Below are 19,276 nucleotides of genomic sequence, written 5' to 3'. Positions count from 1 at the left end.
TTAAAATGGTGAATTATAATTATACAAGCGTTGTTTATGTGACAATTTATATATATTAATATATTAGTGGTACATGCTCAATAAAATTCCGACATATTTCCGGTGAGAGGCGCGTAGCGGCGGAAGTTGAAAGCTGCTGTGTAATGGTTCAGTGTGTTAGCAGCAGCAGCAGCAGCAGCTCAGTCTTTCTCTGACAAACCTTCAGTTTTCCTGACTTAAAATGCCGGACTATTTAGGAGACGACCAAAGAAAGACCAAGGAAGAGGAGAAGGACGACGGACCTATCAGAGGTAGCCGACATTTCAACAGTTCATGAGTTTTATTCAAAAAGAAAACAAGTTTGCCGAGGAAAGGAGTTAGCCGCTTAGCTCCCGTTAGCTTCGCTCCTTAAACAGACTCTCCGCTGACTCAGATAACTGCTGCGTTTTCAATAAACATCACATTTAAAGGTGTTTGCAGCCAGAGCAGTTGCTGCACAATGTGTAAATAAGGGAGTAAATAAACCTTCTCGCTCAGTACAACAAAGCCAGCGCAGGCCTGCTGTCACAGTGCGCACTCATCACTGTTTGTTTTCGTCCTCACAGCTCTGGATGAAGGAGACATCGCGCTGCTGAAGACATATGTAAGTACGCCAGGGTGTTATTATGACATGATGAGAGCAGTGAGGTCTGTCACTTTCTGACATTGAAAGTCTTTCTAACGTGATGCTTCATGCTGGTCGTCGGGCAGGGTCAAAGCACGTACTCCAGACAGATCAAACAAGTGGAAGATGACATCCAGCAGCTGCTCAAGAAGATCAACGAGCTCACAGGTGAGTGATGACACCACAGATACACCACGTGTTTCTTACTTCACTTTTCTAGGGTAGTTTGATGATGGAGATGTTCTGACCAGATGCTGAGTTGTGTGGTTTTTTTTCTGTTCTTTGGCTTCGACAGGCATTAAGGAGTCTGACACAGGACTGGCTCCACCAGCGCTCTGGGATCTGGCTGCTGACAAACAGACTCTGCAGAGTGAACAGCCGCTGCAGGTAGCAAGGTAAAGCAAAAAAAATCAGTCTATGTTTTTGAGTCATTTCATTTGTGCAAATCATTTTGGATACATATGCAAAGTGTACAATATAAAATGTAAAGTGATCTAAAAACAAAATATTTCTGTTTATTCCACCTCACACAGATCTTAGAAAGAAATACTCTGCATGACTAGCTCATAGACAATGTTTTACTATGTTTCCTTCCAGTACAGAAGACATCTTTGCCTTTTATGTTTATAGTATATAAATGTTTTGTTTCCCTTCCTCTGTATGATTCAAACAGATGCACAAAGATCATCAACGCAGACTCCGAAGACCCTAAATACATCATCAATGTCAAGCAGTTTGCTAAGTTTGTGGTGGACCTGAGCGACCAGGTGGCTCCAACTGACATCGAGGAGGGAATGAGAGTCGGGTGAGGCACGACTGTTATTTTATTATTCATTTATTTATGTCAAACGTCTAGTGAAACAATCTGCTAAATCTCAGTGTCTCTTCTGTTCTCCCAGTGTCGACAGAAACAAGTATCAGATCCACATCCCTCTGCCTCCCAAGATCGACCCAACTGTCACCATGATGCAGGTATGAATCCACCCGCTGAGACTGATGAGAACGACCGCAAGAAACTACAATTTCCAAACTAAGCTGATTCTTTGTTCTTATGCTGTAGGTGGAGGAGAAGCCTGATGTGACCTACAGTGATGTCGGTGGATGCAAGGAGCAAATCGAGAAGCTGAGAGAAGTGGTTGAGACCCCCCTGCTTCATGTGAGTGTTTGCTTAGTCACCACATTTAACCTGAGACTTGACACACGCCTCCATGCTGACCGCTCTCCTCTCCTCATCAGCCCGAGAGGTTTGTCAATCTGGGCATCGAGCCCCCAAAAGGCGTGCTGCTGTTCGGCCCCCCCGGCACAGGAAAGACCCTTTGCGCCCGCGCTGTGGCTAACAGGACGGACGCCTGCTTCATCAGAGTCATCGGCTCTGAGCTGGTGCAGAAATACGTGGGAGAGGTGAGTGTGTGCGAGAGGAAACACAGCAGACAAAAAACAGCAGCCGTTCAGATCATGAGTCCTGACGAATGTTAACGTGTTGTAGGGGGCCAGGATGGTGCGTGAACTGTTTGAGATGGCGAGGACTAAGAAGGCTTGTCTGATTTTCTTTGATGAAATCGATGCTATCGGAGGTAAGTGAGGATTCCCCACACTGTCCCATCGTTTGTGTTAAAATCTTATTAAAAGTATGTTTTAAACTCTCAAACCTTTTAAAAATATTAGACTCTCCGAGCACCACCATTATGACGTTAAAATACAGAGTAGACTGACCCGATTCAGCTACAGACAGTTTACACAGTGTGGAGTGGGTAAAGCGGGCTTCTCCTGATCTACACTTCTCTTCCTAATATTTCCAGTTTGGAGCCAGGATTGTATTTTTTTTTTTTTTAAAAAGCATTTTACTACCACTTACTGTCTTGTCATAGTTTAGTTTGCAAATAAATTTTTGATGTATGCAAGCGCCACGTGCATGAATGTGCCTATGCAGCAGGCTGATACTGGGACTTAAATATTACAGGAAATACAAAACTTAATTGAAGTTATATTTCAGTGATTAGTTTAGTTTTTAAACATTTTGTAGAGGAAGCTTGTGTAGCACACTTTGAGAAGCAGTGGATTAAACTGTGTTCACATCAGAGCAACATGAAGAGATATTAGTGAATGAACTCTATAGACCAGAAGATATCTCTGTCTTCTGTTCTATCATGAAATGCTGAATGTTTTTTCAAAGCAGTGTAAAGAAACTAAACAGAAAATGAAGAACACAAGTAAGACTGAAATTTGTCTCTTTGAACCTGTCAGGTGCTCGTTTTGACGACGGCGCCGGTGGAGACAATGAGGTCCAGAGGACTATGCTGGAGCTCATCAACCAGCTGGACGGCTTCGACCCTCGAGGCAACATCAAAGTACTGATGGCCACCAACAGACCGGACACCCTGGACCCGGCCCTGATGAGACCCGGACGTCTGGACAGGAAGATCGAGTTCAGCCTGCCAGACCTGGAGGTGAGCTAAAATGTGATCGCGCAGACATGAAGACTTTTGGTCGCTGTTTTATTCTTTTGTGAATATGAAGCCCCAACCTCACTGCTGTTTTGTGTTTTTCAGGGTCGCACACACATCTTTAAGATCCACGCCCGCTCCATGAGTGTGGAAAGAGACATTCGCTTTGAGCTGCTAGCTCGCCTCTGTCCCAACAGCACCGGTAAGAATGACACAGCAGCATCAGTCCTCTAAAGACCCACATTCTCACTACATTCCTTCCTCACTAGGTGTTGTACTGATTTGTCCACAAGGGTGCACTGTAACATTGTTTTTGCTGTGCGGTTAAAACCACCAGTCTCCATATTTAGTGATGTTGAAATTTCAGATGTGCAAAAAGGATTGTTTCTTTTTCAAAGGTCAGAAATCATTTAAAATCCTGCAGAGTGTCGCCACACAGATGAAAACAGACCTATTTTTACTGAGTCATGAAAAGGTGATGTTTTGGAGATGCAGGATAGACCATGAGTCAGGAAATCTTAAGATAATGAAAAGTTGAGATTAAGACAAATTTTTTTCTCTGCAAAGTTCTTTTTTTACTTTTTACTCCTTTATCACAACATGGTCATAGAACTAGCTCACCCAAACCGTAAAAAATTACAACATAAATGACTCAGCAAGCAAAATGTGATGTGTTTCCTGCCAGGGGCTGAGATCCGCAGCGTGTGCACAGAGGCCGGCATGTTCGCCATCAGAGCCCGCAGGAAGATTGCCACAGAGAAGGACTTCCTGGAGGCCGTTAACAAGGTCATCAAATCCTACGCCAAGTTCAGCGCCACCCCCAGATACATGACCTACAACTGAGAGTGTGTCTGAGAGTTTCCACTTTGGCATTTTACTGTCAGGAGAAGCAGAGAGTGGAGTCAAAAAAAAAACATTGTCCTTTTTTGTCTGTCATTGTTGTTCACTTAAAAATAAAGTTTATTCCAAAGTTCCATCTCACTGTGTTGTTAAATAGTGAAAAATAACCACGTGGTAACATCATTCACACAGTAACATCTTTCAAAAAAATAGACACCTAAAAATGCTAATATACGCTGACCGACAGAATGTGCAATACTACATGAGTGTCAAGCAGTGCAAATGTACTGTAACAAACATAACACTGCAACTGACCAATGATAGTGCTTTTGCTGGTTTAAATACACACAGAAATACAGCTGAACACTAATCACAACTTTCAGTAACCATAAACATTTGATGCAGCATGATGATGACAGTCAGCTCACAGAAATCGTTCTAACGAGGTCGTTCGGACTAGAGCAGCAGTGTAGTTTAAAATGTGATCCGTGCAGAGACAACTTCAGCAGAACTACAAGAACACCCCCAAAAAGGTGCAAGCAGTAACAGAGTGAGAGGATGCAGAGGAATAAGGCTATAGGAATGTTAACTTGAAATCCTGAATTTCTGATTGGATAAAATCCTCATAAAACCAGTGTCTCGCTGCTTTGGGCACTTTTGAGTCAACGAGGCTACAAACACTCGTCTATTCAATATGAACGATTGTTCAGTTCATCTGTACTGTGATGGCGTTCGTTCTCGTACATTTGGGTGTAGTATCTCCCAAATCTGCCTTCCACGTTGGTGCAAAAGGTGCTCCTCGGTTTACAGTGTCATCTCCCGTCAGGTTGTGTCATTGGTTGAAGTGGGCGGGAATTTGAGTTTTGACAGCGCAGCACGGCATCGTGGACGGTGGGGAACACCATCTCTGGAGTTACGATGCCGGTGAAGAACTGTAAGGTGTCCAGCTCAGACAGAAGGTTTCCTTCAAAGTCAAGAGAAATAAGGTCAGAGCAGACACAGACTGTGATCTTCCAGATGTTATGGAATTATCTATCCTTAGGTTACACGAGGTCACGTGTGGGCCTTGAGGGCCTCTGCAGTATTAATTGTTTTGCTTTGGTTGAGAACAGTAGGTGCCAGTCTATCTCAACACTGTGGTGGCCAGGGGTCGAAGAGACCTATTGCTGCCTTCCTAGACATAATAGATAGCTTGCTGATGATGTTCCTATCGACATAAACAGACATCTCTGTCTCCAGACTAGAATGTGTTGACAATAACAACGTTCTTGGTAAAAACATTCTCTTCGACTAATTCTGAAGATACAGTATTTGTGGTGTTATCTTGGGGTTTAAAGTCGATCCACCAGGATGAGTTGGGCAGAATGTGAGACAGACTCAGGCACTTCTGATGAACTATGAGAGTGTCTCTAATTCTTCTTGGCTAAGCATCAATAAATAACACAGCATAAGACATCGGAGGCTCCTGAACACTTTCTTCCCTCCTGACCTCATCATTGACCTTTGACTTCAATCATTTCTCCACAACAGCAATATTTAGGTGAAGGTTCTGCAGTATCATATCTCCCATTAAATTAAACTTTAATGACGTTTTAGTGTTGGACTGTGACAGCGTTCTGATTAACATTTTGTTTAACCAGAAAGCACAGGTTAAGTGCTGCGTTCACTGTACGCTGCAGAACCCGGACCTGCTGCTTCTACTGCTGCCTTGATCCATTCGTTTGTTCGTGTCATTGTGTGACACCAAAACCAGACGCATTTCTGAGCCTGTCGGCAAAAACAAGAACTCTTAGTGAACGTACAATGTCAGTGCAGAATTTATGCAAAGGCCATTTCGCGGTTGCTGTGCTCTCACTCAATTTAATGCAAAAAAAAATAATTATTGGACCAATTTCAAAAATTCTTGTCCCCATTAGTCACTTAGTCACAAACGCATGGGAAGAGCCTTTTAACAATGCTGTTTAGAATGCAGATCACCTTTCTGTATGAAGAAATAAATGAACTCATATTTAACTTAGAACAGACTATTTAAATGCAGCACAATTGGCTGAATAAATTTGCTGTCAGAGATGAATCACAGGTGAGGTTTAGGCATCTTAACTACAATCATTATGTCATCATGAGTACTCACTGCTGCAGCCGGCTATGACCACTTCAACATCCACCGCTGCATATTCCTTTATAACCTGCAGAGACACATATCGTGACTTACTCACTGCGTGTATCCACACAGGGATGACGTTAAACAGAACTGACGTCTCCACTTGTGGTTGTGATAAATCTTATAGTGAAAAAAACAAAAAGTGAAGGACCTGTTTGATGGCTTTGGCTCCCACAGAGTCGATGAAGCTGGCAGGCGTCCAGTCCAGGATGATGAAGTGGACAGTGCTGAGAGGTTCAAGGAAGACAGCCTCCTCCATGTCTAAATTGCTGTTTCTGTCCTCCAGCTGACCGTTCCTCTGCTCCTCCGCCACCAAGTTAAGGGGCAAAACCTCATGAGTCACTCCCTCCTCCTTATACTGGAACCACCAAAGACACAGATGATTTACATCTGTCAGTGAGCTGTGGTTCATGGTTTGAATTTCTCACATTATTTCGACCACTGTTTTTTAGCTCCACTGTGTGTTAAAACCTGCAGAGGGATCAGTCTACCACACATGAGCCTGGGAAACACACAGGCCCCCTATGTGACAATTACAAAGCAACATGCTGCATATTGACACTGTCAACAAAGCAGACTGTGTACATGCACAACAACAAGAGATGCAGGGAGACTCACCTTGGCACAAACCTTCATTGGAGAGTTGTGGCTGCCGTTTGCCTTCATCTGTTTCTTTCGGGCTTTACGGGAAGCTTGTAAGTGTACAGGGTTTACTCCCGTCTGCAAACACACCATCATGTCAGTGAAACAGGCACTGTCTCTTGTCCGAGCATATGGTCCGGAAAATAGATTTCTCTTGTCCTTTTCTGTTTTTAGAATGAATTTACAGGGTTGTTAAAAAAATGAGTGAACATCCAGAGACTGAAGCTGAACGCTGTAACAGAAAAGGAGAGGTGTGATCATTCCTCATTCCTGTATGAACTCCTTATTCTCCTGTTCCGGTCAACAGCTGTTGGACGTTGCAGACTCTTCAAAAATCCATAGGAATCAATAACAAAAAAGGTACAAAGTCCACCACACATGAGGCGTCTTTTGTTAAGTGGCTCATATTTTAAGCTAATGGACTTTCTGAGGTGAAAGAAAAGAACACAAGTACTTAAAACTTTATTTAACTGTAGCCTGGCTGAAGAGGGTGAAGTCAAGTTACTTGTCCAAAGATATTGCATACCAGCTTCATATTTACCGAACACATCAGAGATTTTCTCGTTCGTCAGCATTTCCTAAAAATGTCAAACTGTCCCTTTAAATCTAATTCACCGACTCATGTTCAACACGTTATACATGAACTTAATCTGACAAAGCTGGGCCACATTCTTCGATGAGTGATTTTTGGTTTCTTAAACTATTTAAATAAAGTGAATTTATTGTTTCAGTCCACATAAATGCACTCTGTGCTTCATTACAGGACAGTTTCATGTTTTCTGGTTCCAAAGAGTTTCTTTCTCCTGCTCCGTCTCTATCTTTCTCTGTTACAGTTGGCTCACCGCCAAATTGTTTTTGCATTCTTATAATTACATGTCTCTGGGTAACAGTCACGATAACCTACGTAGTGCCAACAATGTTTGCCAGTCCTTGACAACCTGATTAAAACCACTTCAACAACATGGATAAAAAGGTTTCTAATAGCCCTCTCCTTTATACATGTACATGGGACACAGACACAGACACAGACACACACAGACACACAGACACACACACACACACACACACACACACACACACACACACACACACACACACACACACACACCTTACCTTCTCCTTGAGGGCGTTCACATAAAGGTCACTGTTAGCAAAGTAGATTGAAGAGTTGGAGTGGAAAATCTTAATCCCCTCATATTCAGCCGCCTAGGAACAGAAACACCAGTCACACATGTTGAGACCGACACACTCTGTGACATTTTTTAATCTGTGTTCACACATCAGTGTTTTCTCTCCTGACAGACTCACCTCTTCATACTCATCCACGTCACAGTACAGCCCCGTGCCGGGAACATGGCCCAGGATGGCATTTTTAGGGCTGAAAGACAAAAAAAAGGTCTGAAAGACTTCAGCTTTACATTTACAAAACTGTAAATACACTGTTCACGCGTGTGTATTTACATTCTGTGATGTGTGGCATCATGTTTATTCAGCTGCCTTTCATCAGTACCTCTGTGTTCTGTAGATGACCGTCAGTATGGCGAATGCAATGGCCACCAGGAGGCCATAATCCAGGCCCAACAGCACAGACGCCACAAAAGCAACGAGCCAGATGACCTAAGAGGAAAAAAAGGGAAGAAACAGAAAAAAAACAACATGAAGTATTTCAGCACAGGGCAGATACCAACAGCTACATCCTCTTTTCCTCATCTGAGATGGAAAAAACAAGATGTGTCTTCAGTCATCTCTTTATATGTTAATCACTTTAAAAGTTCAGGTTTGTATCCCTCTATCTTCCTTTAACCTTGTTGAATTGTTAATATCAGCTAAAAAAAAGAAAGGGAAGATTTAAAATGGACAATCACATCATTGTTTAAAGGGCAGAACTCTACACGGTTCTCTTTCCAGGGTGGAACGTGACGTTGAGCTGAACAGTGATTAGATTTCTCTTCATTGTCACAAGTCGACAGTCTGCAGATACAGCACAACAACAGCACATTCGAGGTTTAAGTCTAATCTATGAGGAAAAGAAAGCTTTGTGCTGAATCGTGGAGGTCTTCTGACTGCAGCCCACACAGACTGTGAAGAAAAAAGGGGAAAGTAAATAACGTTTGTTTCTCGGTTGTGTTAAACTGGAGTAAAATGCCTCTGTTACCTTTTCCAGCTCTGAACCAGATGAGTTCACAGTTTGAATCTTAAATTTAAACAAGTTAGCTCTAACCCAGTTAACGCTCTCGAAACTTTAAATGCCCAGTTCATTCAACAGTATTTTTGGAAGGTACACAAACATGTTTAAAAGCACCATCAATAGTTCAGTCCTGCTGTTTCAAGGATCAGATCATTTCTGTCTGAAAGGCTCTCTAGCATCAGTAAAAATTCCCTGTCGTCTCCAAAAACTCTGCTGCCAGGATTTTGACTGTTGCCTACAGGGTAATTTTTAGATTTTACTGATTGCTTATGAATCTCTGAGAGGCTTTGCCCTCAGTTATTTAACTGATCCTCTAGTGTCCCCACGCCTGAGGTCTTCAGATGTGTCATTCCTGATTGTTTCTCGGTCGAGATTTATACCCAAATATGACAGAGCATTTGCAGTCAGGGCTCTACACTGTGGAATGACCTGCCTGAGGAGATCAGGGCTTATATACTATTTATTAAAAGGGCCTTTGACTGACCTTTTTATGTTCCATGTTACATTTTATTCTAATTTGTATTGATTTGTAAAGCACTTTGTAACTGTGTTTTAAAAGGCGCTATATGAATAAAGTTTGTTATCATTATTATTATGAAAAAATGAACAGCCAGTCTCAAACATAACAAGGACACATTGAAGTCAGTCCTTTATTGTGTTCCGATGTTCTGACTAAAGATTCACCACCTGTTGCTCTATAAGTTTAAACCAGACCAATCCATACAGGGCTGGAATTTACATTGATAACGATGTTAAACTTTAAATTTTTTTTCTCAGTATGGATTGATCCAGCAGCCAATCAGACAGCAGAAATAATCGAGACAACAGCCAGTCAGCCTGCGTTCACACCCCTCTCCTTCCACGAAGCATAGTTTGAGCTAACGTTACTGCTTAGTGGATTTCCTCTGAAGAAGAGGATTAAAATAAGTAGAACCGAGGTTCTCCTCTGCCTCTCTCTTTGTGTGTGTTGAGGACCTTTACTGCACTGTGACATGTTTGATGTCGAGTTTGATTTGATGTACTGACCAGTTCAATCTTGCTCGTCCTCCACAGCGTGGGAATGTCTCTGAACTGTTTGAACATCCCAATCAGGTTCACCATGATGATGGCAGCCAGTGCAGTCTGAGGCACAGAACAGAGGATAATAAACATGTGAGCAAACCAACAGACAAACGGCAAGCCATCAGACAGGACTGACTGGAAGCTCTGCGTCATAACCTCCACAGCCTCACCTACCTGAGGGAGGGGCTCGAAGACGAAACCGATGGCAACCACCACCAGCAGCACCACGAGTGACGCCAGCAGCCCTGCGATCTGAACACAAATACAGCGATAACTGAGTCAACATCGTGTTTCGATTTTTTTATGGTTTTACAACACCAATTCAGTCCAATGAGATGGTGTAATCGCTCCTGTAGTGGAAGTGTGTGTCTTACCTGTGTTTTTCCACCAGTGCTCTCCTGCACCAGGCTCCTTGACATGGAGCAAGTGATGGCGAAGGTTTGAAAGAAAGAGCTGATGAAGTTACACAGGCCGAGGGCAATCAGCTCCTGAAACATAAAAGTTTGTCCTCAGATGGTAACGAAGTAAAACTACAATGAACTCATCGACTGCTCACATATAAAACAACCAGATTTTAAAGCCTGTGTCCCTTATACATGAAAAGAAATCCTCTTTCTCCAGGACAAATCAGGTCTGTAACCCAGTTACTTAAGTGCATGTAAATGCACCAGTTGTCAGGATAGCATGTCCACACTCACCTGGTTGCCGTCCACGCTGTAGCCGTGCTTCAGGGCAAAGATTTTGGCAAGTGAGATCCCCATTGAGAATCCTACAATAGCTACAGCGAAGGAGTCTGTGACCAAATTGGGTAGCAGGGAGAACTCTGGGATGGCAGGAGAGCGAAGCCTGAGAACAAATAAGACAACACGTTAGATCCTCAAACCCACGACTCCACAACGTTCCACAAATTCCCCCGACAACCTACCCTGTTGGTATCTCCCCAACTACGTCCACCTTGTAGTCGTCTGATAGGGACATGCCATAGGAGATGCTGGTTGACACGATGACCACGATAATCTCTCCAGGAATGGGAATGGGCAGTTTCTTCTTGAAGCGTTCGTTGAGGTCTTTGATCCCGTACAGGAAGACGATGCACCCGAGGCCCAGGATGAGAGTGGAGATATTTGTGCTGGTGATGTCACTGAATACTGCCTTGATGCTCTGGTGCAAGAGAAATAGCGCAGTGAGACCATTTATGAAAATTAAAGTTATCTTTTTTTTTTTTTTTTTTTGCATAGAACAAAACCAGACCCAGTAAAAAAAAAAGGTCTGATGTCAAAAAGGCTCCTCTTGCCCTCTTTCCACCTACAAACCCTCCTGAAGCTACTCAAACTCACAAAAATAGCAGAGAGGGGCCCACTGAAGCGCTGTGTTTTCACCCCCAGCAGGTACTTCAACTGAGAGATCACGACGTGCACGGCTGCTGCTGTTGTGAAGCCTCGCACGAGGGGCTCTGTGAGGTAGATCGCCACAAAGCCAAACCTGAGAAGACCTAAGGCAAACTGAAAGAATAAGAGATAAAAGGTAAGGCGATAAGAACAAGCTACATAGTTTTGTTTAAAAAAAAAAAAACAGGAATTCAAGGTGTGGATACATCAACAGTGATTAAGACATCCTTTGGGTAAACAGTGATTTTGAGCGTGAGAACATTTCAGCAGGCTGTATCGCTTTACTGTCAGGGTTTGAACCACATGACACAAGCTCTGTGGGGGATGAAGGCAGTGTTCAGTCGCTGGCTGTGTGTGCTGTTTGTTTTCTCCAGGCTGACCTGGATGATTCCCACCAGGGTCGTGAGCACAATGGCCACTTGAACCCTCCTGTCATCGCGAGCCTTCACGTCCAGGAAGGCAGTAACGTTGGATCCGTTGGCAGGTAGGACGTAGAACATGGAGTCTGGGACCTCCCTCACTACAACGCCCCCAATCATCAGACTTATCACAGCAAAGGTGCCTGAAAATCAAACACACACACAAACAGAACTGTTTGGACAACTTTCCAGACTTCTGTATATATTATTACATCCACTGTGGACTGTGGAATCATGCACATAACTGTCTGTGAGTTTGTGCCTACACCCTCACTCATGTGAGTAAAAGGCCATCTTCACCCAGCACTTGAACGGCAGCCCAGTGACTCCCTTCCCTTTCTCTCTGTGCCAAAAATGAAAGGATCATCATTTCCTCCCTGTTATCTTTTGAAAGTTTACACAGATTCTGTTTCGCGGTGAACCCAACTGTTTCCTGTTGTTCCCTTTCGTAATTACCATCTTTTGTTTCAAAAGGTTTCAGTAGGTTCATCGTACCCATTTATCAAGATGGACCTAAAGGTTAAAGCTGACATTTGAGACGTCCTGGATGCCTTTCTTGGAAATAAAGTAGTCAGATGGGTGAGAGGAGGGGAGTGCGGCCAGCCACTCATGTCATTTCATGGGAGGTACATCAAAACCCATTTTAGTGTTTAACTTGTGAATCCTCAGACAGTTAACCGAGCTGAGCCCCTCAGTGCGGACAGAGACGGTTGGCAGTTTGAGCTCATCGCACTGTTCTTGGCACCGACTGTGGAAAGAAACCTGGCTGTGTGAAAAGGCCGCTGACTGCTTTAAAGACCACATTAATTTAGACCCAAGGCCTTCAGCATACACAGGGAATCTTTCTCTGACTTGACTCATGTTAACAACCTGCTAAGCAGTCAAAGGACAGTGGTGACCCATGTTTGCAATTATATGATAAATTGCAAACAAACGTGGACAAGCCTAGTGGCATAATTTACACACGAAGAACAAATATACAGAACATTAGGCAGATAAGAAGTTAAACACATAATTCATGCTAAAAGCCACACAGATGCCAAACACAGGAAGTACAGCTGCCAAAACAATTACAGATTGTGTGAATATGTAAGTTAATACTCTTATAATATGGCTGCTCCATCAGCAGGGCAAGAGTAGATCTGACTAGTGTGTATTCCATGAAATGAATGTGTTACATGAGCTACGTTCTCATGGTGTGAATGACAATTATAGCTTTATTCTTTGTGAAACAGAAGCAACAACAACAAAATTCATATCTTAGTACATGGATTTAGTGCTTCAATCGGTCCCTCTGACAAGACTCTATATCCTCTGCCTGACAAAAACTCTGTTTATATACGTCTACAGTTACTTTTATCTGGAACACACAGTCAAAGAACATGCAAATACACATAACAGATGGTTATATGTGTTTGGGATGTCTAATATCAGAGTTTAGGCCTATATTAGGAAGTCAGATTGTAATTAACATGATTTACAGATGTGTTATATAAAATAATGATGTAGTAGTGACCTCTTTTGCAATTATTCTTATGACACCGCATCACTTCACCTGCACTATGGCCTAGATTAAAACCAATCCAGCCCTTTTGACCATTTTCTGCTAGATGATCACCGAACTCCACGAGTAGTCCATGGTGTTTAATATGAGTTGCACCAGTAAGAAGTGAACCAGCATAGCAACACTGAAAACCTGTTGAGTTAAACCTGATGATACCTCACTAACTCCAAACCGTGCTACGTAGTAGATTGAATGCGACTGACGCACAGTATCTTATCAGCGTTGGCCCTCCCTGCAGGAAAATGCACCAAACCAAACACAAACAGATTTCACCTCAGCCCCACTTACGTCCAAGCTAAGTGCTTTATGACGTAATGAGTGTGTGTATGTGTGTACAGTGCCTTGCCCAGCATTTAAAAAGCAGCTCTGTTATTCCCTCTCACTCTCTGCAAGAAGTTAAGGGATGGACATTTCCACAGCACCCTGTGATCAGAGGAGATTTGTGGCCGAGGCAGTGAAGCTCCTTGTTGTTCCCTTCACATGAGATCTTTTGTTTGAAAAAGGTCAAGCAGGTTTAGTTTATTGAGCCTGTTTGTCAGATGGACTCCTGGCTCAGCGCTGACATTTGAGACGGCCTGGCGTCCCCTGGAGGAAAGATGGTACTCAGACGGGTGTAATGTCAGGGGTGGGGGGGTCAATGAAATTTCACAGTCCCTGCTGCTCATGTCAGCTGAGGACACGGTTAGTCACGCCTGAGTGAAAACAGTTCCTTCACATGACACCTCAGAGACAACTTCATCTTTCTTCTGATAATCTGGGTCAGTCTAAAACTTGTAAAACTTCAGGTAGTCAATAGAGTCGATCCCAGGAGCATGGCTGTGAACCTCTCTTGGTGAGCAGGACAGAGAAAGTGGCTGATAGAAGTGTTCTTGGCACAGAGGAGCAACCTGGCTGTGTCAAAAGGCCACAGAGTAGCTGCCTCTTAACGGCAGATACACCATTAATCTAGAACATGAAATCTGATAAACACAGGATTAGAACACCACGAGAATCCTTCCTGGAAATATTATAACACAAAAAAACAAGCGTACGTGTATCATCAGGTCTATCTATCTACACAAAAAAAGTCATCCGGAGACGACGTCTTCAACCAACTCATTGAGCTAATCTTGTCTAAATAAGCCGAGTAGCTACAACAACAAATCTGAAGTCGTGGTTGTCAACCTCAAGTCTCAAAACAAGGACTCATTGTTCCAAAACATTTCTCAGACCCACCGATCATCTGATCAGTGGATGACCTGCTCTACGTCATGAGCCAGAACCACATGTATGAACCACACAAACAGCATCACATATCACAACTTTAAGTTCAGTGTTTTAAAGTTTGCTCAGGGTGAGAGAGAAAAAAAAACTGGTAGTGTAGAAGTTGGCTAGCATCCATCCTGCCCTGACAGCTCTGTTTGCCTTTGGGTTACTTACTTTGCAATAACTAATATTGGTTTTTCAGTGACGCTCAGGTACGATACACGCCCCAATGTCTGACTGATTTCACCCTTGCTATTGTGTCTCCATTTTGGCACCAACCCCAGCGTAAGAGGACATTTATGAACCAAAAGCCTCTACGAGAAGCTTTCATTTCTCACCTATGGATATGTGTCTGGACGTGCCGAAGAAGGTGTAGAGCAGGACCGGGTAGAATGAGGAGTACAGACCATAAACTGGAGGTAAGGCAGCCAGCATGGCATAGGCAAGACCTGTGGAGAAAGGAGAGGAGAGATGTAAAATAAACTGAATGGTCCCAGAAGCCGAGTGATTGCATCACAAACTCAGAGCCACAGAGACACCAAAACAGAGACAGCGTGAAGCTGAAAGCAGCCCCACAGGAGCTGGCAGCTGGCCACATTTAATCCCTCACGTCATTCCTGCTACAAACCCTTGGAATACATAACATTTCTGGTTTAAACTGTACAGGTAATGTTTTCTCAAACAGTCTTATGCCTCTTTTAGACAGTAAGTTCACAGCAGGACTGTGTTGATGTTACGTCACCTGTATAAAATGTACAAATGCAGAATGACAGGGCATTGTTGTGAAGCAATAAAGATGGAGTTATAGCTTTGATGGGAAAGTCAGGAAGTCTGACACTCCTTTTGTCTGTTTGAACACTGGGAGGGGAAATGTGACAATAATAAAAAAAGAGTTCTGATGCTCTTTTCCTCAAATGAAAGGCACAGATTCAATGCAGACTGCAGTGGAAAGATCTTTCAAAGATATTGTCTCGCTGAAACTCTGAACAAGCAGACTGAAGACTGTGGTAAATGTGGGACACTGACCTTGAGGGAGCTGCACGACTCCCGTGCTGAGACCTGAGACCACATCCGAAAACAGGTACTGCTTGAGCGGATAGTTTGGAAGCCATGTAAGAATAGGCAGGAAGCTCAAAGCTACCGCCTTGGCCTTCTCTGATGAACACCTGCGAAAGGAGACGAGCGGATTCTTTTATCAGTCTGTACATGTAAAGCATCTTTTTGAATCATGGAAGCCATGTTGTTTTTAAACTTCACTATACAGGAGAATAAAGATTTTTGGATGATTTGCTGATTTTAATTCATTTCACTGATCAGTGTCAGGTCAACCTGCTGTGACATAGCATGACTTCTAATGAACACGCCGGAGGCTGGAAGAGAAGCAGTTTGCGTAAGGTAGGAATTTCACGGTGCAAACATTAGTTCCTGCTTCTCAAATACATTTCTGTTCGACGTGACTGTGGTGTCAAATAAAACAAGAAGTCTGAATGTGTCACTTTGGAAACTGCGAAAGGCAATTTCACATTTTCTGATATTTTAAAGACTAAACGACTAATCCATCCAACAGAAACAATACTTAGAGTTTTGAGATTTAATGAAAATGATCATTAGTTGTTGCTGCACATAAACAGCATTCAAGCAAACACCTGACACTTTATACCGCGTAAGGCTGTTGAGAAGTTGTAGATCAAACTACTGCACCCATGCAATGTATGCTTAATGAAGAGCTCCATTTTTTTTAATTAATAAATACATCAGGAAATAAACTGAAGCCAAAGATATCGTTTTGTCTGACACATTCAAGAAGCTGGAACCAGGAAATGTTCATCACGTCTGCATAACAGATTATTATTCCTTTATCATAACAGTTGGTAAATGAGGACTGGTACCACGGCAGACTTTTTGACTTGTCACAGCAGGAACACAGCCATCACTTCTCCACCCGTGACTTTCCTGCTGTGACATGTCAAAAACAGTTACATAGAAAAGAAATATTCAGTCGAACAGTGTGAACTCACCTGAACTGGTTTGCCAGCCTCTGACAGAGGGAGGTGGAGTTTTCTTTGTGGTGGAGAAGCTGCGAGCGGATGAAGGCTTCATCGTAGACCGGACGCTCTATGCTGTACATCAGCTGCGAGCCCGCGGCTTCTTCTTGTTCCATAACGGAGTGCAGGGTGGAGCGATCGTGTTCAAGTCAGACTGTTCTTTATCTCTCCTGCTGTATCCTCTCCGTCATTCTTCCAGCCGGAATATCTTCATTCCTTTAAAACCGTCTGTCTGCACTTCTTCTCTCTGCTCACGGGGCAAGAAAGGAGAAGAGAGATATTATTCCAGCAACGGTTTTGTCTCTTGTCTCCACTACATTTAAATGATAAAAAAAAAGAAGAGCGAGAGCGATGATAACCAATCAGGCCTTTGTGTTTGCGCATTTTTGTGCTGAGAAGAGAGAAGTACATTTGCATGGCTGTGGGTAAATGTTTTATCATATTTTAAGCAAACACTCGGTCTCCAGCCAGCTCATCCGAGCAGGCAAAGTCTGCTGCGCTGACATACGTATGCAAATATTTGAAAATGTACAACCATTTTGGTGGCCTGAGAGTAACAGTAAAGTCAGAGTCAGATGAAAACCAACTCTGAGCTTTAAAGTGTCAGCACAATACACAGCATGTACAGTGAATCTACTTTATCTCCTGTGATTGAAATATGAAGGTCTGTCACACACTCTCCTGGATTTCATTTGAATCAGTTAATGTTTTTTTTTTCTTATAAAGGTATGCGATAAGTGACATAAGATGTGATGTGCCCTGCAGTCTGGTGTGTGTCATGCAGGGTTCCCACACATTTTTCATGAACAAATTCAAGCACCTTCAAGCACCAGTTTTTCCATTTTTCCTGCACCTTTAAATAGGTAGCCTACTAGTTGTGTTTGCCATGATGGTCATGGGAAGCGCAGCGGTGCCACTGTATGGCATAATAATATGGGTCTAATTAGCATTATTTCATATGGTGGTAGATTGACTGTTTTGATTTTTAACTAATTGTGAATTGGCTTGTATTCTCAGCTTGTGAGCGGTGTATTGTGTAACTACCATAGCGCAATAACAGTGACAAATAGACATCACACAAATTTCAAGCATTTTCAAGCACTTCACAAAAAAATTCAAGCATTTTCACAACCTTGAAAACACTGAATTGAAATTCAAGCATTTTCAAGGAATTCAAGCACCCGTGGGAACCCTGGAAATATGAAGGTCTGTCACACACTCTCCTGGATTTCATTTGAATCAGTTCATATGTTTTTTTCTTATATAGGTATGCGATAAGTGACATAAGATGTGACGTGCCCTGCAGTCTGGTGTGTGTCATGTGTCGTTTCCATGTTAAAGGTGTGTGTTTGGAGTGTGTGTGTGTGTGTGTGTGTGTGTGTGTGTATGTGTGTAAATAAAGTATCTGACCTGATATATAACTGAAGTATGATGCTAGCAGACTAGTTTACAATGGCACCTCTTACTATATGCTCACACTGACACCTAACCGAGTGTGTTTCCTTTTTTTTATTTTTTATTTCTATGACAATTATGAAATATATATAATTATAACACAGTGTGACCTGGTCCACTGTGACGCACGCACGGCTGGCTGAGCTCCTTCCCGTTCACCCTCCTTCACCTCAGCGAGCTAACACCGTCCTCACAAAGGACAAACTCTTCATACGTTTGAAATATGACAGCAGTAATATTGTGGATACGGGTTGTTAAACCGTGTCCGGTGTTACAGTCTCCTCGCTGGGACAGGGTTTTGTTTCCCGCGGCTCTCCACAGGGTCAGCATCGAAGCTAACGCAAAGATGCTAAGACAGAGCTCTTACCTCCGGGACTCCTCCAGCTCTCAGAGAAGGCTGCTGGCTCAAGGACAGCGTGGATATGTGAAGGAGTCTCCTCAGTTAAAGTTTAACAGGGACCTCGGTCCTTCGAGGACAGCGGCTACTGCTTCTGATAGGGAAGAGATAGTCTACGCTGAGAGGAGGGATTACTCTGCGGTGAAATTCCTCTCCACTTCCGGTCTGCAAAGATTGTGTGTTGTGTTTCGCGCATGTGCTCTTCTCTTGTGCTGGGACTGTTTGTAGTCCTAAAAGGCTGCCAGGATCTGAGACATGTCTAAAGCAGGTATGTCCAAAGTACCAAACACGGCCCTGAAGGACATAAGGACATAACTGCTGGTGTTATATATCTGTAGATGTGACGCAAAATATTACTTTCTGGATGATCTTGTGAAAGACAAGAGCAAAAGTGACACGTTTTAAACTTAAAAGTTAACATAATTTGCATTACTCATATTAAGTCATGTTTAAAATGAATGTGAGGAAGTTTACATACAATTTATTCTGTGTTATCTGACTCCAGATGTGACAGAAAGGAAGAACTGTTTTTTAGATTTGCCTGATTGGCTTAGATTTGGTTACATTGTCATTTAAAAAAAAATAATAATAATTGTGACAATGAGAACAAAATTGTTACAAAACAGTGCATTTGTATGTAAAGTAGTAGGCATCGTCACATTGTCAAATCTGACCTCTTTTCAAAAAAGTTTGGACATCCCTGCAATAAAGTCTGTTTTGTTTTTTTATCTTGTGCGCACAAGATGAAGTGTAACTAAAATAAAGATGTTGAAATTCACAATT

General features: G+C 42.8%; 2 protein-coding genes across 2 annotated transcripts; one reads left to right on the top strand and one right to left on the bottom strand.

The window, feature by feature from the left end:
• Nucleotides 1-114: 114 nt before the first annotated feature.
• On the top strand, nt 115-4,061 carry psmc2 (proteasome 26S subunit, ATPase 2). Its single transcript, XM_010736935.3, has 12 exons — nt 115-290; nt 585-622; nt 730-811; nt 939-1,038; nt 1,317-1,448; nt 1,543-1,615; nt 1,704-1,799; nt 1,880-2,044; nt 2,130-2,217; nt 2,888-3,090; nt 3,193-3,289; nt 3,773-4,061. Exons 1-12 carry the CDS (start codon nt 221-223, stop codon nt 3,928-3,930), a joined length of 1,302 nt encoding a protein of 433 aa, XP_010735237.1. The 5' UTR covers nt 115-220; the 3' UTR covers nt 3,931-4,061.
• Nucleotides 4,027-18,643, bottom strand: slc26a5 (solute carrier family 26 member 5). Its single transcript, XM_010736934.3, has 18 exons — nt 18,464-18,643; nt 16,615-16,888; nt 15,623-15,762; nt 14,935-15,045; nt 11,749-11,930; nt 11,318-11,482; nt 10,906-11,141; nt 10,679-10,826; nt 10,355-10,468; nt 10,155-10,232; nt 9,945-10,040; nt 8,241-8,347; nt 8,039-8,108; nt 7,844-7,936; nt 6,707-6,808; nt 6,240-6,446; nt 6,059-6,113; nt 4,027-4,891 (listed from the first exon to the last, which is right to left on the bottom strand). Exons 2-18 carry the CDS (start codon nt 16,755-16,757, stop codon nt 4,740-4,742), a joined length of 2,199 nt encoding a protein of 732 aa, XP_010735236.2. The 5' UTR covers nt 16,758-16,888; nt 18,464-18,643; the 3' UTR covers nt 4,027-4,739.
• Between the last annotated feature and the right edge of the window lie 633 nt (nt 18,644-19,276).

Source organism: Larimichthys crocea, chromosome XX, assembly GCF_000972845.2.
Source record: "Larimichthys crocea isolate SSNF chromosome XX, L_crocea_2.0, whole genome shotgun sequence".
Lineage (NCBI taxonomy): Eukaryota > Metazoa > Chordata > Actinopteri > Sciaenidae > Larimichthys > Larimichthys crocea.
The sequence above is the reverse complement of the archived record's forward strand: the minus strand, read 5'-3'. Positions and strand labels throughout refer to the sequence as shown.

Coding starts and splice junctions, on each gene's coding strand:
- psmc2 (XM_010736935.3), top strand. CDS start 221: ATGCCGGACTATTTAGGAGACGACCAAAGAAAGACCAAGGAAGAGGAG. Junction 291..584: donor GGACGACGGACCTATCAGAG/GTAGCCGACATT, acceptor TCGTCCTCACAG/CTCTGGATGAAGGAGACATC. Junction 1,449..1,542: donor GAGGAGGGAATGAGAGTCGG/GTGAGGCACGAC, acceptor CTGTTCTCCCAG/TGTCGACAGAAACAAGTATC.
- slc26a5 (XM_010736934.3), bottom strand. CDS start 16,757: ATGGAACAAGAAGAAGCCGCGGGCTCGCAGCTGATGTACAGCATAGAG. Junction 11,142..11,317: donor GGCCCCTCTCTGCTATTTTT/GTGAGTTTGAGT, acceptor CTCTTGCACCAG/AGCATCAAGGCAGTATTCAG. Junction 7,937..8,038: donor ACGTGGATGAGTATGAAGAG/GTGAGTCTGTCA, acceptor TTCTGTTCCTAG/GCGGCTGAATATGAGGGGAT.